The 26,543-nt window shown below is 41.8% G+C and overlaps 1 protein-coding gene across 1 annotated transcript in view; it reads right to left on the bottom strand.

Moving 5' to 3' along the window:
• Positions 1–11,789: 11,789 nt before the first annotated feature.
• Positions 11,790–26,543, bottom strand: part of LOC125456335 (vitamin D3 hydroxylase-associated protein-like) — a 91,628-nt gene continuing 76,874 nt past the window's right edge. Inside the window, exons 14-15 of the mRNA XM_059647989.1 lie at positions 24,201–24,346; positions 11,790–15,132 (exon numbers count right to left, since the gene is read on the bottom strand). Of these exons, the coding sequence (XP_059503972.1) occupies positions 15,007–15,132; positions 24,201–24,346 (272 nt within the window). The 3' untranslated portion in view covers positions 11,790–15,006. The remainder of the gene's footprint in view (positions 15,133–24,200; positions 24,347–26,543) is intronic.

Genomic DNA, 26,543 nt, shown 5'->3' with positions numbered 1-26,543 from the left:
AGCAGCAAGAACTCCCAGTTAGTGGTTGAGGTGAATGTGCCAGCCATCAATTTTCTATACTGGATCCAAGGGCCTATTTGGTAACATGGATGAAGGATAAACTACTAATAGGTCTGAACAAGAAAAGGATCTTGCTTTAACAAAGTAAAGTTTATTGCATGGTAGTGATAGGTACAAACTGCACAGGCTATCTAGTCAATCTGGGACCATCTGATTCCATCAGGGTCTTGAGATTGGTCCCAGATTCTTCACCTAATATCTCATCAGATCTGTTGGAGCTCAATGCAGTCTTAAACATTAACCTTTTCACAACTTTTAACTTACAAAACGGAATTAAACATCTGTATGCCCTGTTTGTTGAGCCAACTTCAGGGCCCAATGGCATCATTAATCTGTAGTTATCTGTAATTTGTGCCTTTTGCTGAATTTTTCGCTTATATTAATTGTTCAGTGCTAAAAGGCCAATGGTAATGAAGGAAAAATCAAAGATCAGAATTGAGTAATGGTTACAGAGGTGAAAATGACAGAATCCTGCTCAGTTGTCAAACTACGGAAGGGGTAGAATAATGTGAATAATATTTCTAAGGCAAAATCCCAATTGTTTAATCCATATACAGATCACAGCTAGTGAGTGAAGCAGTACAAGACCACAGAGCAGTAGACATCTGCTAACAACATCAATAGTGAGTTACTGGGGTTCACAAACAGCTGCATTGCAAGTTTTAACTCAATTCCAAATATTTAAAATTTACAATGAATAGTTTATTTATTGTTAAGCTTTTATTTTTAGATGAAGGTGCCATTAACAATGATGCACTGGCATTTTGTGATGCAGGTCCAGATGGATGCTTTCAAAAGAATAAAGCAAATGTCAGTACCGTAAGGTTATCCTTATGTTTTAATTCATTCACGGGATGAGGGTGTCACTGGCTAGGTCAGCATTTGTTGCCCATCCCTTACTGCCCAGCGGTCTGTTAAGAGTCAACCACGTTGCTGTGTGTCTGAAGTCACGCGTAGGCCCGACCAGGTAAGAATGGCAGCTTCCTTCCCTAAAGGACATTAGTGAACCAGATGGGTGTTTTTCCTGGCAATCAGCAATGATTCAGTCATCACTAGGTTCTTAACTCCAGATATTTGTTGAATTCAAATTCCACCATCTGCCATGGTGGGATTTGAACCTGGGTTCTCAGAACTTTATCTGGGTCTCTGGATTAACAGTCCAGTGATAATGCCACTAGGCCATGCCTCCCTGATGACCTTGAATCTACTGTCAATTTTCGGAAAAACCCACCATATTCACTAGTGTCCTTTAGTGAAGGAAACTGCCATCCTTACCCAATCTGGCCTACATGTGACTCCAGACCTACAGCAATGTGGTTGACTCTGAACTGCCTGCTGGGATTAGGGATAGGCAATAAATGCTGCCTAGCCAGCGACACCTTCATCCCATTAATGAATAAAGAAAACAAAAATATCCTTTCTTGCTGATTGTTTTGTTAGAAAATTGTCCCAAAGAAGATGGCAATCAATACCTGTAAAACAGTGAATCAAGGCGAAACAGCAAATTCCTGGCAAGTATTATGTGAGAACATAAAGGGGGTGGTTACTGTGCAATGCTCATGTAAACTGGCTGGAACGAGATGGTATTCAACAGAATAAGCCAGCTCTCAATATTGAGCTCTGTCTACCACCTCATTTCATCCATTCGCGCCTTATTAAATCCTCATAAACTTGTCAGAGAGGACAGTTAGCATTTGTGCGTAGTCCATTAGCTTAGTAAAATAACGAGACACAAAACATATGCTCTGGTGTTAGGCACTTGTGTGACTGGTACATGCTCATGAAATAAATACCAAACCGAATTGGGATAATTGTTTGCAAATGGAAAATTTTCATTTAAAAAAAATACAAAAGCCAACAACGATTCATATCATCGCAATTCCACAACACATATATCACACTTGAATACAGAGGTATCAGACTGCGTGTGACACAGGATCAGCAACTTGTTACAACGCATTGTGGTAGCAGGATGAAGGAGTTAACAAACCATGTGTGATACAGAGAATTATTTACATGTTGGAGTGGAAAGACAGAACATGGAACAGAGTGGCAGAAACAGTGAGGGCACCTGGACAGAGAAAGAAGGAGAAGCCTCGAGGACCCCAGGGAACAAGGAAGGGGGAGAAACAGTGACAACTCCAAGGATACAAAGACAGATGGAGAAACTTGAGGAGCACAGGGAAAGAGAAATGGGGAGAAACAGTGAGGACCACAGGGAGTGGGAAAGGGGGAAGAGAACAGGAGTAACAGAGGCCATCCAAATGGTAAATTTTAGATGAAAATATCCATGGATAAGAGGTGTTTGTGACTGGTGGCCATGGATAGTTCACTGTGATGCGATTGTGGTACTAAGTAACATGGAGCCTGGTTGCAAGTGGCAAGCTGAAGTCACCAGGTACGCACTCTATTTCAAAACTTCTTAATGTGTAGCTTGTTTCTGTGTTCCATTAGAGAGGACACAGAATATTAATGAGGCATTACTAAGGCATTTGAAAAACTATTTTCCCCATTGGTTGGCAAATCAGCACTCAGCTGTTGAATAAAAGACACAGCAAGATGCTTCCAACATTGAGATATTCCTCATTGGGCTTCTCAAATGATCCTGCCACGAATTTTGCATCACTCAGACCCCAATAAGATCTCACCCTAGTCCCTTCACTTGAAATTTTGTGGGAATTTAAATCTATTGTTGACAGAAATAATCACTATTCTGTTCTCCTTAAATTTAAATCGAATAAAGTAGCCATATGGAAATCATTTGGCAGACAGCATTTGGAATACTCTGTGCCATTCTGGATACCCTGTCCTTTAAACAGACAGTGATATTTTGCACATGGCTACAAGAAGAGCAACGGGGTTAATTCCAAGACGTGGGATTAGATCCTGGGAAAAGACGAGTGCTTCACTAAAATATAGTTATGAGGAACGTCATCCAGCCCTGTTAAAATGATATCAGGCATAGATAATGCAAACTTAAGCAACCAAGATTAGTGAATTCAGTGAGGGAAAAGTAACTTTCTACCAGCCCCATCCCCCATGGATTCTGATACACGGAATGAATGATTAGCAAAAGTATTCGACCTCTGGACCGTGGGTAGATCCATGAAAATTTCAATACTCCTGAGACTGATATTTCATTTTTTTGAGTGAGAGACACACTGCAAGAACACAAACAACACAGTATTTCACAGATTGCTTTATTGTTGGCATGTTAATCCTGTGTTGGAAGAGAACATACACTTAAAAATTAAACTGTAGGTGGGAGTAAGTATTTTCTATGCATATCATGGAAAGTTATTTCAGAGATAGTAGGAACTGCAGATGCTGGAGAATCTGAGATAACAAGATATAGAGCTGGATGAACACAGCAGGCCAAGCAGCATCATAGGAGCAGGAAGGCTGATGTTTCGGGCCGAGATCCTTCTTCACGCTGCTGCTCATTAATTAGGCAACTGGTCCTTCAGCACAGTTTTATGGAATCAAGCAGCTGGAGGATGAGAATGATGGCTTTTGCTAGGATGGTGCACATTTCATGCCAATGGCACCACATTCATATAAAATAAAATCAAGATCCACAGTGTTTCAGATATTGCAGGCTAAGGATGGTCCTGCACGTTCATCCCAATCGAAATGACCCAGGAAGGCAAGTTAGCCCTTTGCTACACACCAAATGACCTGGATGTATCGGAGAATGGGATGTCAAAGAGAATGAGTTCTCAGTGGGGTCAAGCAGTAGATAAGCAGGAACCGTCACCATACTCAGTCAAGGTGTCCCTCCCGTCCCCACCCTGGCCAATGACCCTCATGCAGACATTCCATTGCCCAGCTCTGTGGCTCTCCAGTTAGGATTTCAGGAAAGTCCTTTGCATTAATTATGCCTTCCTGTCTTCATCCAAACCACAAATGAAATAATGTTACATGGTGCCACTTTCACCTATTCAAAGTTGACCCCACGCACCCCCACCCCCCGACACCCCCCCAATCCTGGCTTCTGTTTCTTCACAGTTACATATGATCCCAGGACAGGGACTTCCTCCATCCACTCTCCACCACACACCGCTGCCCCCCCAAACCCCGAAACAAAGTGCAGGGCTCAGAGCTGTGGCCCTGACTTGTTCTACCCTAGAGACTGATGACCAGAAAAGGAGTCCACGCTATCAGACTCAGCCAGCCTGGAGTGAGTGAATGATCTGGGTCAGTGCAGTGTCCTAGCTGAAACTTAATGGCCAGTTGAGCAGGGAGGTTAATAATATTCTGCATTCCACAACGGTAAAATGTCAGTATTTTCTCTCTGCTATCTCACATTCACAGGTCCGCCACTGTCTCTAACTGCAGCATTTCACCATGGGTCATGGACTACAACTTGCAGTATTGCATGCATCATGTCCATGCAATGGCTCTCATTCACCTCATTACTTAACCTTCCTGTCCTCTTCGCTTCTTATCCATTCAATGGGAATAGTTCACCATTTCTCCTGCTCATGCATCACCACTTCCTTCTCTTGTTCCCATTTCTTTTACTCTCAATTTGTCTCTTTGTTTCATAAATAACTGCCCTGCACTTCCTCAGAATGATGCGTTAACAGCACAGCCAACCCCCAAACTGGAATTGAACAAACCCTGTGACTTATCATAGCTTGCATGATTATCTGAGGCTTTCCTTGGTCCCCAGAACTGGTTCTCTTTGACTTTCAGACATAGCCATTTGGTTGAAGCACCTACAGTGTTTGCCTGTAAGTTGCTGGCACAATCTGCAGGTGTGACACTGACACAGCACAATGCTGTACAGTAATATGTCTAACCCCTTGACTATGCAGCATTCTGAACTATGACGAGCTGCCTGCCTTTCCCTCTGTGCTAAAAGGCAATGCAAGTCACAAAGGCTCGCAGCCTCCAAGTAAGTGAAAACTGAGCGAGCACCAAAAAAAGAAAGCTAAGAGCTTTGAGATTCATCCTACATAGATTCATGCTTCCACCAAGTTGGTTTGGGCACTGTGGCAACCAGGCAAGTCATAGGTTTGAGAGATAATGGGAACTGCAGATGCTGGAGAATCCGAGATAACAAAGTGTGGAGCTGGATGAACACAGCAGGTCAAGCAGCATCTTAGGAGCACAAAAGCTGACGTTTCGGGCCTAGACCCTTCCTCAGAAAGCCATAGGTGTACCTGAGATCCAAAGTCCTAAAGATCTGAAGTGAAATGCATTGGTCTAAAACACAGTTGTGATGATATGGAGAGGCTGGTAGTGTGGCGATGCCATCTTGTGTGGATGAAGGAGGTCTGAAGTATGTAGGGAAATGTTGGTGAAGGTGGAGCTGTCTGAAGTCCCAGCAAAGCAAGCAACGAGCATCTGCTGCCAGTTAACAGCTCTGAATGCCATGTCGGGAATTAGCACTAATTTCCCAGGGAAGTCTGGGAGAATTGGGAGTTGCTTAGAAATCAGACACATTTAGCTAATAATGAGATGCAAATACATGGAAATAAGGTAGTCACTACTCATTAGCAAGATTTGCAACTAACTGTTTAAACCCCAAGGGGAAATTGAAATCTATTTTCTCAACATTAAAGAATTGAGTTTTTCATTTTTCCCTTGTTTTTCCAGATTTCTCACTATGACCCATGTCATTCAAGACTATGGAAAGTTCCACCCAGCAACCAAAAATCTATACTAACATAGAGTGGCATATCACATGAGACATTCACAGATTCCCAACATCAGTGTTCTAATCAGTGCCACTTCCCAATCATCCTTCAATCTCTTAATTTAAAGGCTTATTCCAGATTTGAATAAACTTGCACATTTCAGAGAATCCCTACACAGTGTGGAAGCAGGCTATTCAGCCCATTGAATCCACACCACCCCTCCATCCCACCCATACCAAATCCACGTAACCCAGCATTTCCCATAGCTAATCCACCTAAACTGCACATCCCTGGTCACTATGGGGCAATTTAGCATGGCCAATCCATCAAACTGGCATATCTTTGGGCTGTGGGAAGAAACTGGAGTTCCTGAAGGAAACCCACGCAGACAAAAGGAGAATGTGCAAATTCCACACAGACAATTGCCCAAGGGTGGAATCACACCTGGGTCCCTGGAGCTGTGAGCCATTGTGCCACCCCACACACACACACACACACACACACACACACACAATTCATTTAGGTTGAGGAATTTGATCAAGATCCATCTTCCCTATTTAATGTTGGAGTAAATTCATTTAGCAATTTATTCATGTTGTCCTGACCATGATCGTCAAGCGCCTCTACACTATATTTACACCCGGTAATATTCACATTTGAGATAAATAGCTAAGATGTCATTACAAATGTCAACAATTGATTTGTAGCGAATTACTAGGCATAACCTGACAAATGTAGAATTATAATTCCACTTTGGGACGGCACGGTGGCTCAGTGGTTAACACTGCAGACTCACATGACCAGGGACCCAGGTTCAATCCCAACCTCAGGTAACTGTCTGTGTAGAGTTTGCACATTCTCCCCGTGTCTGTGTGGGTTTCCTCCGGATGCTCCGGTTTCCTCCCACAGTCCAAAGATGTGCAGGCTAGGTGGATTGGCTATGCTAAATTGCCTGTAGTGTTTAGGGGTGTGTGGGTTATAGGGAGATGGGTCTGGGTGGGATGCTCCAAGCGGCGGTGTGGACTTGTATCAGTGATAATGGGAACTGCAGACGCTGGAAAATCCAAGATAATAAAATGTGAGGCTGGATGAACACAGCAGGCCAAGCAGCATCTCAGGAGCACAAAAGCTGACATTTTGGGCCTAGACCCTTCATCAGAGAGGGGGATGGGGTGAGGGTTCTGGAATAAATAGGGAGAGAGGGGGAAGCGGACCGAAGATGGAGAGAAAAGAAGATAGGTGGAGAGGAGAGTATAGGTGGGGAGGTGGGGAGGGGATAGGTCAGTCCAGGGAAGACGGACAGGTCAAGGAGGTGGGATGAGGTTAGTAGGTAGGAGATGGAGGTGCGGCTTGGGCTGGGAGGAAGGGATGGGTGAGAGGAAGAACAGGTTAGGGAGGCAGAGACAGGTTTCTGCAGTTCCCATTATCACTGATACAATTTTAACCTAACTGCGAAGCCTCTTCCAGGGATGCCTAACCTGAAGAAGTTACCCTCCTCCCTCCGGACCAACCTCAGGGAATCTCTCTCCCATTGCAACTCTCTTGTCCTCTCCACCCATCTTCTTTTCTCTCCATCTTCAGTCCGCCTCCCCCTCTCTCCCTATTTATTCCAGAACCCTCACCCCATCCCCCTCTCTGATGAAGGGTCTAGGCCCGAAACGTCAGCTTTTGTGCTCCTGAGATGCTGCTGGGCCTGCTGAGTTCATCCAGCCTCACATTTTAATATCAGAGACAGGTTGGGCTGGTTTTGGGATGCAGTGGGTGGAGGGGAAGAGCTGGGCTGGTTGTGTGGTGCAGTGGGGGGAGGGGACGGACTGGGCTGGTTTTGGGATGCAGTGGGGGGAGATTTTGAAGCTGGTGAAGTCCACATTGATACCATTGGGCTGCAGGGTTCCCAAGCGGAATATGAGTTGCTGTTCCTGCAACCTTCGGGTGGCATCATTGTGGCACTGCAGGAGGCCCATGATGGACATATCATCTAAAGAATGGGAGGGGGAGTGGAAATGGTTTACGACTGGGAGGTGCAGTTGTTTATTACGAACCGAGCGGAGGTGTTCTGCAAAGCAGTCCCCAAGCCTCCGCTTGGTTTCCCCAATGTAGAGGAAGCCACACCGGGTACAATGGATACAATATACCACATTGGCAGATGTGCAGGTGAACCTCTGCTTAATATGGAAAGTCATCTTGGGGCCTGGGATAGGGGTGAGGGAGGAGGTGTGGGGGCAAGTGTAGCATTTCCTGCGGTTGCAGGGGAAGGTGCCGGGTGTGGTGGGGTTGGAGGGCAGTGTGGAGCGAACAAGGGAGTCACGGAGAGAGTGGTCTCTCCGGAAAGCAGACAAGGATGGGGATGGAAAAATGTCTTGGGTGGTGGGGTCGGATTGTAGATGGCGGAAGTGTCGGAGGATGATGCATTGTGTCCAGAGGTTGGTGGGGTGGTGTGTGAGAACGAGGGGGATCCTCTTTGGGCGGTTGTGGCGGGGGTGGGGTGTGAGGGATGTGTCGCGGGAAATGCGGGAGACGCGGTCAAGGGCGTTCTCGACCACTGTGGGGGAATGTTGCATTCCTTGAAGAACTTGGACATCTGGGATGTGCGGGAGTGGAATGCCTCATCGTGGGAGCAGATGCGGCAGAGACAGAGGAATTGGGAATAGGGGATGGAATTTTTGCAGGAGGAGGTGTATTCTAGGTAGCTGTGGGAGTCGGTGGGCTTGAAATGGACATCAGTTACAAGCTGGTTGCCTGAGATGGAGACTGAGAGGTCCAGGAAGGTGAGGGATGTGCTGGGGTTGGGCCAAAGGGCCTGTTTCCACACTGTAGGGAATCTAATCTAACTAAATTATACAGACATTGTTCTGATATCAGACATTTTCAGAAGACTAGTTGATTTCTGATTTATTTAGATCACAAATATTAAACATTACAGTTTGGAACTGTATATGTTCATTGCCATTAAAGCATTCCAATCAAGTGAATTGGACTAAATTGAAATCATCACAATATATTTAAACACAGGCTGAATAATTAAGCAGACCTAAGTGTATTGTATGTGAGGCTTGTATCATTGCTGTTCTCTTGGAAGTAAATCCAGTCCCTGGGCATTCACCAGTATTTAAACATGTACAAACGCCAAACTATATAATTGTTTATGCCCAAAACCATCTCACTAATCACTATAACAAATGATAGTTGACTACTGAGACTGAGGAAGATGACCAGCGTCCTCTGGTGGCTATTGCCTACCAGTATTTCAGTTTACTTAATGGCAAGAGACGGAGCCAAATCTTGATGGAGCATTTGCCATCAGATGTATATTTTCCTTCACTTACTCAGTTCAAACATCTGAAAGTAGAAGTCAATAACTGAGCAGTTAGATATCTCAGTGGAACTCTGAATGATGGAACCAACACTAAGGATCAAGAAAGGAACAGAGGAACAACACAAAAAAAAATCAGAATTTAATCTGGTACTTGGAAAAAGGTAAAAGGACTAACAGCTAGGTTCACAGAGAAGCAAAAGGAAAAGCAAGAAACAACTTCAAATTCATAAATTCTTTAAAAGCAATCTACTGCTTGTGGGAATGTAACTCGCCCATTTCAATCGTTCCTCTGGTATTATTCTGTATACAAGCTTCTAATTCTTGACCTTAAGCTGAATTCTGTCCCTTTAAGAGAATGCTGACTTTGCATTCCCTCATCCTCCAGAACCACAAACCTCACAGTAGTGTCCCCAGCTGCATTTTGCAAAAAAACTAGATGTAACATTTGACCAACCATACACCTCAACACAGAATCTTCATTTACTGCATATGCCTTGGTGAAACAACTTCAGATATAGGTGTGATTGCATGTCATTCTTTCAATTCCTTTCATACTTCATAATATTATTTTTCAATGTCTTACATTAATATAATGCCCTCATGCAATATGCTCCAAAAAAGGTGTTGCATTGTGTTAGGAGGAAGTCTGTTGGTCCTGTAAATGGCAGACTCTTAAAGTGAATACAGAACAATCTGCATTTTCATCCATATAAATTGACGGACAGAAACCTGCAATCCTCTCCATTGGGTTGCTTAAATGGTGATAAGGCAATTTAGTAACAAATGATTCAGAATAGGAAAAAATCTGACCCATCAACATAGCTGTCAGTGAAATTCTGTCATATTTCTCATGCTACTCAATAAACTGCATCATACCCCAAAATACAATGCACTAGTGTAGTTTCCCATACATCACTCTTTTGCCTTTCGATCAGAAGGTAATGAGTTAAAGTCAGGAATCTTGAGCACATAATTTCGGCTGATATTTCCATGCAAAACTGAGGTAGTGTTACCATGTCAAAGTAGCTTCAATCAGAACAAGGCATTACATGCCTTCTCAGATCTACAAGATTGCATGGAACTACTGAAAGAAGGACCACTATTCATGTCACACAGGGATAAAACTTGGCCTCCTTGTAGCTCTCAGCACAAGAATTCCGGCAGTTCTGAGAAACAGCTCATGTTATCTTCTCGGTATAACTTAAAAAATAGCCAATACATTTTAACAATTAATAACTTCATCTTATTCCATTGATGAAATTTCCTCTGTTTTAATAAACTGGAACCATTGAGCTCTCTAGTGCACTTGATCAGCTAGAAAGAACAAACTGATTCCATTTTGTCAACCACATTTGGACATCTTTAGTATTATACCCCCAAGATCATTTGAATGTATTTCTAAAAAAGTCAATCCTAAAGCCAACTCACTAGAATGTGCTTTTCTGTTTGAAAATTGAAAGTTAATACTACAAATAACCTCTCAAGATTGTTGGAGATGTGATGATGGAAACACAGGCATAAAAATGACATTTATACCAGGAATACTCAAGGTCATTTCTTTTAGTTTGCTGCACCAGCCGCATCAGCAAAGATGTGATATGTTTGTCACCTTTCACCTCATGATTTGGTTTGTAACTGCTAGGAGAAAATTCTTACTGTCTGTCTATTGCAGAACCAGCTAACAGAACAGTAATACAAAAAGGGCAAACATCAGTAATAATTGGGTGCACGCACATGTTGAACCAAACATCACTAGAAAATAAATTACATTCAAATTAGAAAAGTCACATTTTACTAAAACCTAAGCACCTTGTAGAGAACAATATAATAACCCAAGGACACTTCTGATTTGAATTGAATGCTCCTTAAAGGAACACAGACTGAAACATATGAACCTTTCTCCAACAAAGTCTGACCGTGCATCTTATTGCTATAGCTACACTAATGCATTTTGAATGTGCTAACGCTCCATTTTCTTCTGCCATTTAGGGGTGAATGCTTATTATATATCAATAGAAAACTAGAAATGTTATAGCGATATCCTTCATGGTTATAACATAAGAAAGAAATCAACGAGAAAAGGTATCGAGCATGTCAAACTCATTCCTTCCTTACAGCTTGTACAGCCAACTTCGCCATGAAGCATATCCCCTCAATTTAGCATTCTGAGATAAAGCCCTGTATAAATATTCCCTGATCCTCAGTTGTAAATCTGCAACATTGACAATTTTATTAACTCCCTGTTTTACCCTCTGTTCAAACTTTGAAATTTTCACAATGCATTACCACTGTCTAATACATAAAGCTCCTACTTCTTCCACACTGGGGTTTGGGAAAGGGCACGAAAATTTTATTTCTTATATTACCATACGTTATCTTTTCCCCCTAAAGTGCAGGTTAAAGTGATAAGAAGAACACTGTTAAATGCATATAATGGGAAAAAAATTCAAAGAATATTTACACATTTCAATCCAGCCAGCTCAGCGTAGTAAAAACCCAAATAGTTTCATGTGTCATTAATTCTTCAGGAGGTCCAAGCTGCATTCTATTACTATAATAAGTACAGTAATCATTCACAGACATTAATATAATTATATTCACTGAGCCACAGCAGACCATACCAAGGCTAGGTTACACATTTTATATTGTATGTTTTATCAAGTGCTGACAAAGTGAGAAACAACAAATAAGGAATGAATACTGTCATTAGATTAGACATGATCCTTAATTCTCCGAGTGACTAAAACAAAAATCAAATACAATGAACATCAGAAAGTTACACAAGTTGTTTTATTAAAATCAGTGGTCAGGTGTACAACCTATCTTAATCCAAGATGTGTTGCAAATTTATTGTGGTTAATCTTATGTCTGAGTTCACAATTACCTTATGAGTGAAAGAGACAGGTTCTGGCAATTAATTCCATGTATGCTCTAAGAAAATGATAAACATGCTAGATACAATTAGAGGGTGGACCTGAGGCCATTATATATTTAGGAAAGGTACATTTTCCATATCTGTAGATTACAACACATTTTGTATCAATTTATCTGCTTAAAGGGATACAAGAGGTTCTGCTGATTTCAAAATATGCATACAGTTCAAAAACTTCTTAACTCAGAACCCAGGGCAAAATGGGATTTAATATCAAAGGGAAAGTCTGGACTTTGACGTCACCAATGGAGAACTGGCAGTCAACCTTGGTCACTTATCCAATCTTCATAGGTTCTGACGAGCACAGTATGGTATTTAGAGATTCTGTTGGACAGAGGGCCCTCTGCAGGGGACATATGGCATGGGCAAGCAACAGCACAACTCATCAACCAATCAGATTGAAGAATCCTTTCCATGACATGTTTAAACCAAAAGTATAAATTAAAATATAGAAATTCATTGTAAAATCATGTGCAGAAAACTAAGATGATAAAGATGGGATTAAGACAGAAAGATAAAAGACAGCATTTTTACTGAGATGGAAGACATGTATTGACTTTGTACTTCCATTACTTCACAGGTCAGAACATTAATTTGATTGTTTTAACCTGTTCAACATGGTCATGTACTTTTTCTAAATTAGATTTAAAATGAAAGATCATTCAACCAGTTTCTTCAATAAACACACATTTCTTGATTTATTATAAACAAAAGCTATTCAACGATGATGCAAAACTGGCTACCCATTTGTAGTAAGACAGCACATCTATAAAACCCAAAATATGTACAAATACAACAGGTAAAGTTGAAGAAAATGGATTTCTCTCTGTAGACATTTATTTTAGGATAACAAACATGTTTGACTAATTAGTGTTAGTTCTGGAAAGCAAAAGTGATAATGTGGGATGGAGGAGGTTGTTGCCAGTGTGTCATTATGGCACGCATGCAGGTATCTCAAAAGCCTTTCTCAATGAAGGGTATTTGTTCTTGAAATATGGTGTCAAGGATTCTCCTCGGTGCTTTTGATGAGAGGGATAATCAGAGTTTAAACACACCCAGGGAGCTTTGGCTACCTGTTCCTAAGAAGAGTATCTGCCAAAATGAAGATAGGCTGTTCAATTTTATAAAGTATGATATTAGACCAATGACACAGTGACAATCAGCAGATGGTAAGGAAGGCAAATTGTATATCAGCTTTCATAGCGAAAGGATTAGAGTGTAGGAGCCTTCATGTCTTGCTACAATTATAAAGGGCCTCAGTGACACTACACCTGGGATTGTGGGGGCAGTTTTGGTCTCATTATCAATGGAACGATGTTCTTGCTATAGTGGGAGTGCAGCAAAATTTTACCAGATTGATTTCTGACATATAAAGAGATATTGAATTGGTTGGGACTATATTTGCTAGGGTTCAGAAGAATGGATGTGGGGAATCTCACAGAAACATATAAAATTCTAACAAGACTAAACAGCGTCAATGCAACAGCATGTTCCTGATGGCAAGGCAGTCAAGGACCAGGGGATGTAAAGCATCCTCACTAGATGAGGAGAAATTTCTTCACCCAAATAGTAGTTTGCCTGCAGAGTTTCCTACCACAGAAAGCAATCAAGGCCAAAACATTATATGAATTCTAGATGGAGTTGGATGGAGCACATGGGGCTAACGTGATCAAAGGTTATATGAGAAGGTTGAATGCGCTACTGAGTTGGATGATCGGCCATAATCATATTGGATCGGACAGCAGGCTCGAAGGGCCAAATGGCCTACTTTTGCTCCTATTTTCTATGTCTCTATGTAGCCCAACCCACGCATTCTCCCATCATTCCTCTCACCAACTTCTCTACAGACACACCATTGAAAGAATAGTGTCCAAGTGCATAACAGTCTGGTCGGCAACTGCTCTGCCCAGGACTGTAAAAAACTACAGAAGGTGGTGTGCACAGCCCAGACCATTACAGAAGTCAACCTTCCATCTACGGACTCCATTTACACTGCTCGCTGCCGCAGAAAGGCTGCCAACATCAAACACCCATCCCACCTCGGTAATGATTTCCTACAACCTCTTCATTTCGGCAGAAACTTAAAACATACGCACCAGCAGGTTCAGGAACAGCTTCTTTCTGGCCGTTATCAGACAGATGAATAGATTCTCCAGCCTCAAATAATTCTGATCCTGCTGACGTTGATCTCACCTCGGCACATCCTGTGCAATACAGTCTGTATACCTCTGTTATAAATCTTTTTACAACCTCTGATCTGTATATCTTTGCTTACCTTGATCAGCCTGTATTGCTCGTAAACAAAGCTTTTCACTAAAATTCGGTACACATGACAATAGATCAATCACTGACGGCTAAACCAGACTTCCCACGAGCAGGCCGATTATCTGCCCTTACCCTATTTCAGCTAATTCCAGAATTCTGCTAATTCAGTTCATGTTTAAGTTTTCCTTTAACCTGTGACATAACTCCATCCATCTACATTTGGGAATTCAGGTTTAAATGTCAATGTTTTCACAGGTTTATAACTATTTGACTAATTTCTATAGATTCAAGGAACAAGCAATCCATGTGTCCAAAAGGTCAGTGAAAAATTCCTAAATCACATCATTAATTCAGTATTGTAATTTACATTAGTCAACCAAACAAAACACCAAAAAATGGAAACTGAAGCCTAATTTTAATGCTATGGAACCAAGTATCAATTCAGTTTGTGATATTCCTGACTACAATATTTTGAGAGATCTTTTACTTAACACGTGTCTTATTGCATCAAAAACTTGAGATACCAAAATACAATAAATTTCTGATCATTTCAACATACTGATGTGTTTCAAGGATCAGTGAAAGGTATCCAGCTTAGCTTACATCTTTCAAATATATCAAATACATCACCATTTGATCTACAGTATTTAAATCCTTAAATTATACTAATTACTCCAAAATAGATAATGCGCCAAACTATGCATCCTCCCCCACAAGTTGAGCAGCATCTGCATGATGGTTCAGTTGGAAGCAGCTTTTTTGAAAGCTTGCTTCAACAGCTGAGCTCTTTACACCATCTTCTTCTTTTGAGTAACTCTTTCCACTTCTTTCATCAAACGCAGGCAGAGTTCATCCTGCCAAGGCAAGGCTACACATTGCACAGCTAACGGAAGACCAACAGCTCCTGATACACCCTGAAACACAGGAAAGGAAACTGATCATGTGCACATAAACAATAAATCTCTTTGCAAACTGCTATCATCTTAAATTGATTGCATTGCTAATGCATTAGTTAGGATGGAAGGGCATTTAATTCTCAGAGAACTGTGCTAGTTTATAAAGGCAAAAAGAAAATGTGAACATCGTTTGCTATCCCCATCATTCTCAAATCTGTTTAGGACAACTCACTTTTTAAGTGTGGTTAAATACAAGATAATCTTCCTCCAGACTTGTTGCCCTTTATTCACGCTGATTCAGACACAGTATAATTTAAGCACAAGGTTCATGTATAATTTTTCATTAAGCAATCCAAAGTCCAGTATGCAATTTTCACCCTAACTCAATTCAGATGAGAACTGTTAAACAACATGCTGGTTCCATTCTTGTTAGAAGGGATCTGCCCCACATCCCTGAAGAGAAAATTATCACCTCCCAACCCTACTTCTCCCAGACAATCACTCAAATTTCCCAAACAGCCAGTATTAAATCTTGCATTCAAGACTAGAGTTAACACAGTGTGGAACTGGAGGAACACAGCAGGCCAGGCAGCGTCAGAGAAGCAGGAAAGTTGACATTTTGGGTTGGGACCCTTCAGAAAAAATTCAACACTGCTGATTTAATACAAGTCATTCTCACTGGGGACCTCCAGGCCAAAGCTGTAACAAAGGCACCTTACCAAAGAGGAACTCTGGTCAGGGGTAAAATGGTATTCCTGTCAAGGGACCAATTCATCTTACGTGTGTAGAGAATTTCAGGACATTTCAGATTGTGTACCAAATGATGTCACTGTCAAGGAACTAGGGATACACAAGGCACACCAGCGCAGGAGAGTACTTTGGTCATGGCGAGTTATCCTGGCAATGCACAGAGTAAGCTCCTCTGTTTTCTATAATCCCTTCATTTGAAGTAACACCAGGGATAACAGAATCCCTGAACTGCTACAGTACAGAAGGCCTGATATGCCTGTGTCGGCCCTTCAAATAAGTAACAAATAAGTCATAAGCGAATACATATTTAGCCCAAAATACACACACAACAGGTAAAGCCTTCTCCATCATAATCCTGCACATTCTTTTCTTATCAAATAATTTAATTCTCTCATGAATGGTTCATCTGAAGATAACTCCACTGTATCCTCAAGCAGCACATTTCAGAGCTTAACCAAACACTATGTGAAAGTGTTTCTCCTCATTGTTTCTTTTGCCATTACTTTACATCCACTCATTCTCAATCTTTCTATCAATGGGGACATTTCTTCCCTATCGACACTATCCAAACTACTTCATCTTTTGAACACCTCTATCTCCTCCCAATGTTCTCTTCTCCAAGGAAAATAGATCCAACTTCAACAATCCATTTAACTCCCCTGTTCTTCATTGAATTAGAGCCTGAAGTGTCCACTTGAGAAAATACGTAGGACCTCAATTTAAGAACTTACCTAAAAAAAAGTGATGCCTCAGCATTGTACTGAGGATCTGGCTAAACTTCTGTGCTCAAGTCTCTAGCATGGGACCCTCTGACACAGAACTACGTGTATTACTACCAAGTTAGCAACTGCTTATGTTCAAGCATAAGAGAGAGCAGCTCATGTCAGGCAAAGAACTTTTAATGCGGTTGATATGTTAACCTTAAGTTTATTTAAATTTTGAGTTAAGGAGGGACGGACATGGTTTTAGTTTTATTTTTGAGCTGTTCATGTTGACTTGGTACATAAACTCTGGATGCCTGTTTGCTTACATGCCTCTTGAGGTTTATACACCAGGGACAAATCAGGTGAGCTTCCCTTTTCTTTACTTTCTGATAAGGGGACTAGCAGGGATGGCAGTGCAGGTAGAGGAATGTTCCTCCTGCATGATGTATGAGGTGAGGGACACCATTAGTATCCCATCCAAACACATCTGCAGGAAGTGCACCCAACTCTTGCTCCTCCAAGACTGCATTAGGGAACTGGAGCGGGAGCTGGATGAACTTCAGATCATTCGGGAGGCAGTCAGTGATAGACAAGAGTTACAGGGAAGTAGTTACTCCTAAGCATGAAGAAAGCGGGTAACTGTTAGAAGTGAGGGGAAAGCAGTCAGTGCAGGGATCCCCTGTGGTCGTTCCCCTGAAAAACAAGTATACCATTCTGGATACTGTTGGGGGGGGATGACTTACCAGGGGCATGCACTGGGGTGCAGGTCTCTGGCACAGAGTCTGTCCCCCTTGCACAGAAGGGAAGGGGGGATAGGAAGACAGTGTTAGTCACTGGGGACTCAATAGTTAAAGGGACTAATAGAAGATTTGTTGGGAACAAAAGAGACTCACGGTTGGTGTGTTGCCTCCCAGGTGCCAGGGTCCATGATGTCTCTGGCAGTGTCTTTTGGGGTCCTGAAGGGAGAGGGTGACCAGCCCCAAGTCGTGGTCCACGTTGGCACCAACAACATAGGTAGACAGAGGGATAGGGATGTCAGGCAGGATTTCAGGGAGCTAGGATGGAAGCTGACAGCTAGAACAAACAGAGTGGTTATCTCGGGTTTGTTACCCATGCCACGTGGCAGCGAGGCAAACAAAAGGGAGAGATTTCAGCTGAATATGTGGCTGCAGGGATGGTGCAGAAGGGAGGGCTTCAGGTACATGGACAATTGGGGCTCATTCTGGGGAAGGTGGGACCTCTACAAACAGCACTTGAACCGGAGGGGCACTAATATCCTGGGTGGGAAATTTGCTAGTGTTATTCGGGTGGATTTAAACTAGCTCAGAAGGGAGGATGGGAAACTGAGGTGTAGTTCTAGTACACAGGAGGATGACAGTAGGGAGGATATCGACTGGACCTCACTGACACAGGAGTGTGCTGGCAGACAGCAAGCTGGATTGAAGTGTGTCTACTTCAACGCCAGGAGTATCCAGAATAAGGTAGGTGAGCTTGCAGCATGGATAGGTACCTGGGGCTTCGATGTTGTGGCCATTTCAGAGACATGGATAGAGCAGTGTCAGGAATGGATGTTGCAGGTTCCAGGGTTTCAATCTTTCATTAAGATCAGGGAAGGTGCTAAAAGAGGGGGAGGTGTGGCTTTGTTAGTCAGGGACAGTAGAACAGTAGCTGAAAGAACTTTTGATGAGGACTCGTCTACTGAGGTGGTATGAGCTGAGGTAAGAAACAGAAGAGCAGGAGAGGAGAGGTAACACTGCTGCGAGTCTTTTTTATAGGCCTCCACAAAGTTCCAGGGATGTGGAGGGGAGTACTGGCAAAACTATTCTGGGCAGGAGTGAAAGGAACAGGGTGGTCATTATGGGAGACTTTAACTTCCCTAATATTGACTGGAAATGCTATAACTCTAGTACATCGAATGGATCAGTTTTTGTCCAATGTGTGCAGGACGGTTTCCTGACACAGTACATCAAAGGGCCGACAAGAGAGGAGGCCACACTGGATCTGGTACTTGGTAATGAACCAGGCCAGGTGTTTGATTTAGTGGTAGGTGAGCACTTTGGAGAGAGGGACCATAATTCGGTTATGTTTAGTGTAGCGATGGAAAGGGATAGGAACATGCCACAGGGCAAGAGTTATAGATGGGGGACGGGCAATTATAATGCAATTAGGCAAGACTTAGGAGACACAGAATGGGTTAGCAAAATGCAGGGGATGGGAACAATCGAAATGTGGTGCTGGTTTAAGGAACAGATATTGCCTGTCCTTTGATAGGTATGTCCCTGTCAGGCCGGGTGGAAGCGATAAGGTAAGGGAACCGTGGTTAACTAAAGAAATTGTATCTCTTGTTAAGCAGAAGAGGGAGGCTTATGTGACGATGAAACGAGATGGTTCAGACGAGGCGATGCAGAGTTACAGATTAGCTAGAAAGGATTTAAAGAGAGAGTTAAGAAAAGCAAGGAGGGGACATGAGCAGACATTATCAGGTAGAATAAAGGAGAACCCTAAAGCTTTCTATAGGTTTGTTTGTGAGGAATAAGAGGATGACTAGGGTAGGAATAGGGCCAGTCAAAGACAGAAGTGGGAAGTTGTGTGTGGACCCTGTGGAGATCAAAGAGGTGCTAAATGATTATTTCTCATCTGTTTTCACTGAGGAACAGGCAAATACTGTAGAGGGGACAACTGAGTTATGGGCTATTAGAATTGAAAGGATTAAGGTTAGTAGGGAGGAGGTGTTATCAATTCTAGAAGGTGTGACGGAAGATAAATAACCTGGGCTGGATGGGATGTTTCCGAGGATTGTCTGGGAAGCTAGGGAGGAGGTGGCGGAGCCTTTGGCCTTGATCTTTGAGTCCTCATTGTCTACAGGTTTGGTACCAGAGGACTGGAGGATTGCAAATGTTGTGCCCTTGTTCAAGAAGGGCAGTAGGGATGACCCAGGTAATTATAGACCTGTGAGCCTTATGTCTGTTGCAGAAAAGTTTTGGATTATAAGACATAAGATTTATACTCATCTAGCAAGCAACAATTTGATTGGAGATAGTCAAAATGGATTCGTCAAGGGCAGGTCGTGTCTCACAAACCTCACTGAGTTTTTTGAGAAAGTGACCAAACAGGTGGATGAGGGTAGGGCGGTTGACGTGGTGTACATGGACTTGAGTAAAGCCTTTGATAAAGTTGCACATGGTAGGCTATTGAAGAAAATACAGACACGGGATTGAGGGAGATTTAGCAGTTTGGATTAGAAACTGGCTTTCTGTAAGAAGGCAACGAGTGGTGGTTGATGGAAAATATTCAGCCTGGAGTCAGGTCACTAGTGGTGTGCCTCAAGGATCTGTTTTGGGACCACTGCTGTTTGTCATTTTTATAAATGACTTGGATGCAGGCATAGGTGGATGGGTTAGTAAGTTTGCAGATGATACTAAAGTTGGTGGAGTGGTGGACAGTGTGGAAGAATGTTGCTAGTTGCAGGGAGACTTGGGTAAACTGCAGAATTGGGCTGAAAGGTGGCAAATGGAGTTCAATGCGGATAAATGTGAGGTGATTCACTTTGGGAAGAATAATAGAAAGGCAGAATACTGGGTCAATGGAAAGATTCTTGGTAGTGTGGATGTGCAGAGGGATCTTGGTGTCCAAGTACATAGATCCCCGAAAGTTGCCACCCAGGTTGATAGTGCTGTTAAGAAGGCTTACGGTGTGTGAGGTTTTATTGGTAGAGGGATTGAGTTCCAGAGCCGTGATGTCATGCTGCACCTGTACAAAATGTTAGTGCGACCTTGTTTGGGATATTGCGTGCAGTTCTGGTTGCTCCATTACAGGAAGGATGTGGAAGCATTGGAAAAGGTGCAGAGGAGATTTACCAGGATGTTGCCTGGTCTGGAGCGCAGGCCCTATGAAGAAAGGCTGAGGGACGTGGGTCTGTTCTCATTGGAGATGAGGCTAAGAGGGGGTTTAATAGAGACATACAAGATGATCAGAGGATTAGATAGGGTGGATAGTGAGAGTCTTTTTCCGAGGATGATGACTTCAGCTTATTCAAGGGGGCATCACTACAAATTGAGGGGTGATAGATTTAAGACAGATGTCAGAGGCAGGTTACTCAGAGTGGTAAGGGCGTGGAACGCCCTGCCTGCCAATGTAGTTAACTCAGCCACATTCAGGGCATTTAAACAGTCCTTGGATAAGCATATGGATAATGATGGGATAGTGTAGGGGGAGGGGCTTAGATTAGTTCACAGGTTGGTGCAACATCGAGGGCCGAAGGGCCTGTTCTGGGCTGTATTGTTCTACGTTCTACGTTTGACAACCTTCAAAGTGAAGAGCTGGGAATTTGTGTTCAGTGTCTATCCAAAAAGTAGAAATATAGTTGCTGCCTAGTGCTAGCAGTGATTTGATTTGATTCTGTCTAGACTTCCCACTGCCTCGGGAAAGCAGCCAAAACAAAGGCCTCTCCCTCTCTGGTTATTGGGAGAAGATAATAAAAAAGTTTGAAAACATACCAACAGATTCAAGAACAACTTCTATCACACTTTTACAAAACTTATGAGCAGATCTCTAACATCAGAGTTAATCTTTCTCTGCACCTTCTCTGTAGTTGTATATTCTACATTCTGTTCTATAGCCCTCATGTATTATGTAAGGTACGATTTGTCTAGTTAGCATGCAAAACAATACTTCTCACTGTATCTCAGTACACCTGACAGTAATAAATCAAATCAGAACCATCCAGAGTGGAATGGGTCAGTCTGAGTGTGGGTGTGCAGGAGAGTGCAGCCCAAAGGCAGGAATCCTGTATTACTGCTCAAAACTGAGTTTAGGGACTTGCATGTCTGTTCTGAAGTTAAGGTAATAGTGGGTTTAGCTGGAAGTTTGTTTTTTTAAGTTTCTCACGGGAGATACCAGCTGAAAAAGTAGTGTCTAAATGAACACACAAAAATTCACCAAAGTGAACCTAGTACAGTTGTGCCAATCTGAGCCTTGGTGTGGAGCTGGTGTTAAATTTTTGCTGTTATTTGGTGTATGACAATATTTCTATAACATAAAGAATACAGCAAGCTTGATTCCTTTTCTGGATTTGTAATAAAAACTTGCCAACCTATTTGCCAAACATAATATCACTCATATTCGTAGCTAGTCTAATAAACACTTTCTTCTTTGGGCACAAAGTACGCCTGTAAAACTTTACAAAAGTGTTCAAGAACTGAGCTCCTTGGTCAGAAGATGATGAGGTTAAAACTCAATTGGACTTCTGTATTAAGATCAGCTGCCATTGGAATCAGCAAAATTGAAACCAGTGGAAACACATGGGCTGCCAAGCTAAAAGGAAGAAGCCATTGTGCATTGTCAAGATGCCAACAAAAGCAAAAAAGATGGCAGTGTTCATAAACGGTTAGTATAGGCAGTTTAAAATGAACGTTGCTGCTGTGACATCTGTTTCACTATTAACAACTCGCCTACCAGCGGGCGCCAGGCAAACCATTTCAATGCACGAACAAGGCCTTCGCTTTGCATTCAAAGCAAATAGCCAATAGACAGCCTCATTCCATCAGAAAACTCAGGTCAATTGCAGTTCAGTAAAAGGAGATGCCAGATTTCCATCCTTAGCTTGTCAGCACTTGGAATAAAAATTCAGCATCAGATGTGTGAGCTCAAGTTAGACACCTTCAAAAGATCTAACTCTTAAAAAGTATGAGCTGATGGAGGGCTGTGCTACAAACAAGGAGGCATTACTTTCAAATCCAATGAGACTGCAACTGAAGTATTTTTTAGTATTATGGAAAAAACAGATAGGCAATTTGCTAAAGCTTCTGTCATGGACTCATCAGAACTTTGACAAGAATCCTGATGCAAAGGAGAACAATAAATTTAATTCTGTATGGGAAGAGTGTGCTAATTATTTGGGAAATGGAATTTGCGTGGTAGAAACGGTGTCATGGTGAATGCACTAGTGTCAAGACTCACCAGGCGAGTTCCAGAAATCACACTCCACTATTCCTCGAGTTATCAGAAAATTTGATTAAAACAGCAAATTGCCCAATTTGGCCCAACCACATAAATCACATTAAAAAGAATATGCACACTCGGGTTTTCTATTAACAAGAAAACAACCACTTACTGTAATCAAACACAGTTCGTTAAACAATGGCAAAAAGTTGAATTTCTAATCTGTAATTAAAGTTCAACATCATTCTTAAAATTCCCATACACAAAAACACAAAGAAACAAAGGCACAAATATTATGGGTGGAGGAGGAGGACAAAAATCAGAATCACAGTTCTGGTGCCAGTCTGGATTACAGACAAACAACTGTTTTATTTTGGTCCTTTTGATTCCCTTGGTTTTTTTTCCACCGATGCTGTGAGGTTGTTGATGCACTGTGGATTTGACCTTTCAATATCCAGAAGGTAATTTTTCACCTTTTACTTTCAATAGAAGATTTGCAGAGGGAACTCCTTAGAGTGTAAGGTAAGAGTCGCTAACCACTAGGAATTTCCTTTACTTCCCCATTCAGATAAAAGCTGGGGTGGGTGGGGGGAGTGAGAGGGAAAAAAAAAGAGAGAAAAAGGTGGGGGGGAAGAGAGAGAGAGAGAGAGAGAGAGAGAGAGAGAGAGAGAGAGAGAGAGAGAGAGAGAGAGACAGAGACAGAGACAGAGAGACACACACAGAGTGCCAGAGAGAAAAACAGAGTGTGCGCGAGAGAGAGGCCACGCAAAAGTCAGAGCCCATGAGAGATCAAGCGCACGAGACAGCACGCGAGAGAGAGAAAGCCAGACAGACAGACAGACAGAGGTGGGAAAACAGCCCTCCTGAACTCACAACTGTTCCCAATTGAAAAGCCAATCAAAAGAATGTCTCTCAGAAAAATTGTGCTCGACACACATAGGGAGTGCCAATTTGTCTAAAATTTGTCTGTTCAAATAAGGTAACATTGTTATAGTAGGGGATAACAAAGCGTGGAGCTGGACGAACACCGCAGGCCAAGCAGCATCTTAGGAGCAAAAAGCTGACGTTTCGGGCCTAGACCCTTCATCAGAAGAAATTCCCATTTCTGCAGTTCCCATTATCTCTGATACATTGTTATGGTACATTGCTGTTTTCAAAAACAATCAGCTTCTAAACAGTTTCCGCAGGTTAATGCCATATCATCTTTGTTTTGGACTACGGCTAAAGTCTTTACTCCAGTGAGATGACGACTGATAGTTAACTGCCAAGCTTTGTTTAAATTTAAACCATGTAGTTTGACTCTGGTCAAGGTATTACCTTCAGGAATGAAACAGAGAAAAGCAGTCACTTATTTATTGTGTTTGAACAAGGAACAATATGTGTACATGTTCTCTGTCTGCAATGAACTGGGCTCTGTAGATCAATAAATGTAGCTTCCAGTATGTGCCAGATTGCAAAGCTGATTAACAATCTTACATGATTGCCAGCACAATTCTGAGAGCATTCATTGTTTAGCAAATGTTGTCCAATCATGGAATGGCATCCAATACTGGATACTTTTGTTTTGAGATTTGTAAACACAGACTCATTAGGTACGGTCTTTGCATACTTTCTGGACAGTAATGAGTGTTTCAATGCAGGCATTTTTGTTTCAAAAAGTTTGTTTTTTTTCCTCTAATCAGGTCCACTAACCTTTTTGAAAGTCCTGTCCCAAAGGTCATTACAGTAGCCAACATAGCTCTTCAAATCCTCTTCATCCTGCTCTGTTACTGTACTGACTGGCACTACACCAGATGGGAAATTTAATAGGTTGAAAATAACGTTGCACGCGGATGAAACTGTACAGAAAAGAAAATACAACAGCTTTATCAATGTTTTCAATTATCTTCAAGTGAATATTACAAGGTGTCAGGAATGGTTAAAGTTAGGAGACAGCAATGTCATGGGGATGTCGATGACTGTCATGGGGAGTTACACGGAAGGAGACATTACGGGAGTTTAACAGGACAATGAACCCAAGTGAGAGAGCTTGAGAGGGAGGCTACATTCGCCTGGGATGCAAAATGTGTATGGTTCAGAGGCTAAGGGGGAGAAACAGTGAAAATATCCTGGTGAAAACAATTTTTAAATCATATTGACAATGCAATGCTGTGGCTGTTAGATAGCTTTCATAATGGAAGAAAATTTTGCCTTTAAAGAAGTTCTGCTCAAACAACATGCCAGAGCTGGAAATGATACAGTTCAGCCCAAAGCAGTGGCACAGACAGAACAGCATTACTGACAACAGAGAGAAGTATGTGGTGATGGTGAGATTATAGAGAACTTAAAAATATTCTGAAGCACCACCACGACTTTGGAAGGGGTACTGTAGTTTATATAGTTCTGTAATCTCGTGAAATATACTTTGTTTCTCATGCCTCAATTATGCATCCGTCAGAAAACTTCAAATGCTTGGGGAATTTTGTATTTTGTTGACTGTGGTCATCAGCAACGTAATGGCTTCATTGTTAATCTCAAAATATTACCTTACTGATTCCTATGCCTCTGAGCTCATAAGGAATGCCGGTTTACCCAGTGAATTTGTGCATATTATTATCAGAACTCTGTCAGCTTTTAACATCCATTTCAATCACAGAAACTAATCTAACATTCATGTCCCAGTGATTTAGGCAAATGTTATAGATCCCACTGAAATAATCAAAGAAAATGAAAAAATTCTCTAAATTCCTCAGATAATGATGCTTCTTTCAAACAACACTTTAACAATAGATAAATAGTCTTTCATCTGATTATTGCTATATGGCATTGCTTTGTAATGACTGGTAGCTGCTTTATTTGTCTAAATAATAGTGATTGCACTTGGAAAAATAAATTCAAAGCACTGAAATAGTACTTTTAGGTAGCCCTATATAAATCACTACGTCAAGATGAATGCAGTTCTTTTATTTCACTTAGAGTCTCCCAATCACTTTTGCAAAGTGAGTCACATTTTGGACACATGCTGAATATTACCTAAACTAACAAAAACAAAAAATAAAGTCAAAAGAGAATTACGTCAGAGTCCATATACATGACTCAGCTGGAAATTTAAACTTTGCTTTCCATACAGAATTCCACACATTGCGGCTCAGCATGCATGTGTAAAACCACGTTCTCTCCAGGCAGTTCAATGTTACATGATTTTAAGAGTGCACCTACTCCAAAGTGGAACAGAAGGAAGTTTACTTCAATAAGTACACAGAGGACCCACAGACTTCTATATACTTTGTTCGAGTTATACTGCTCACGGACCTCCAAATGACGGTGACCGTACTTGCGAACATGCGAGTTTGACTTTATAGCAAATTAGTTACCTTTGCTATTGTCATTTAGCAATTAGATTTAACCTTCATACATCACCAGGCTGCTCAAGTCCGTTCTGCCATTTGTTAATATCACAGCTGTTGCAGTTGTGGGCTCAAGCGTACTTGCCCATCTACACCCTTCGACGTCATCATTTAAGAACCTATCTAACTCAGCCTTAGAAATACTCAATGACACTGCCTCCACTGGTCACTGGAAAAAAGAATTCTACAGACTAACACCCAAGAGGAAAAATTACACATCAGCATCTTAAATGACAGACCCCTGATTTTTAAACTGTATTTTCTAGTACTAGTCTCTGTCATAGAAGGAACATCTACCCTGTTAAAGTGCCTTCCAGATCTTAAATATTTAAAGATCACTTCTTACTCTTGTGAACAACAATGGATACAGGCCCAAATTATCCAACATTTTCTCATAAGTTAACTCCTTTATTTCAAGAATCAGTTGAGTGAACTTTCTCTGAATTGCTTCTAATGCAATTTCCTAGAGACAAAACATGTGCACAGTCTTTCAGATGTGGTCTCACCACAATACAGTACAGCTGTAGCAAATACGTTAATTTCATATTCCAATCTCCTTGCAATAAATAACCAACATTCCATATGCCTTCCTAAGCACTTGCTGTATCTGCAAGGACAGATGTCAGAGGTAGTTTCTTTACTCAGTGAG

Source organism: Stegostoma tigrinum, chromosome 8 (genome assembly GCF_030684315.1).
Source record: "Stegostoma tigrinum isolate sSteTig4 chromosome 8, sSteTig4.hap1, whole genome shotgun sequence".
Taxonomy (NCBI): Eukaryota; Metazoa; Chordata; class Chondrichthyes; order Orectolobiformes; family Stegostomatidae; genus Stegostoma; species Stegostoma tigrinum.
This window is presented reverse-complemented; position numbering and strand designations above follow the sequence as displayed.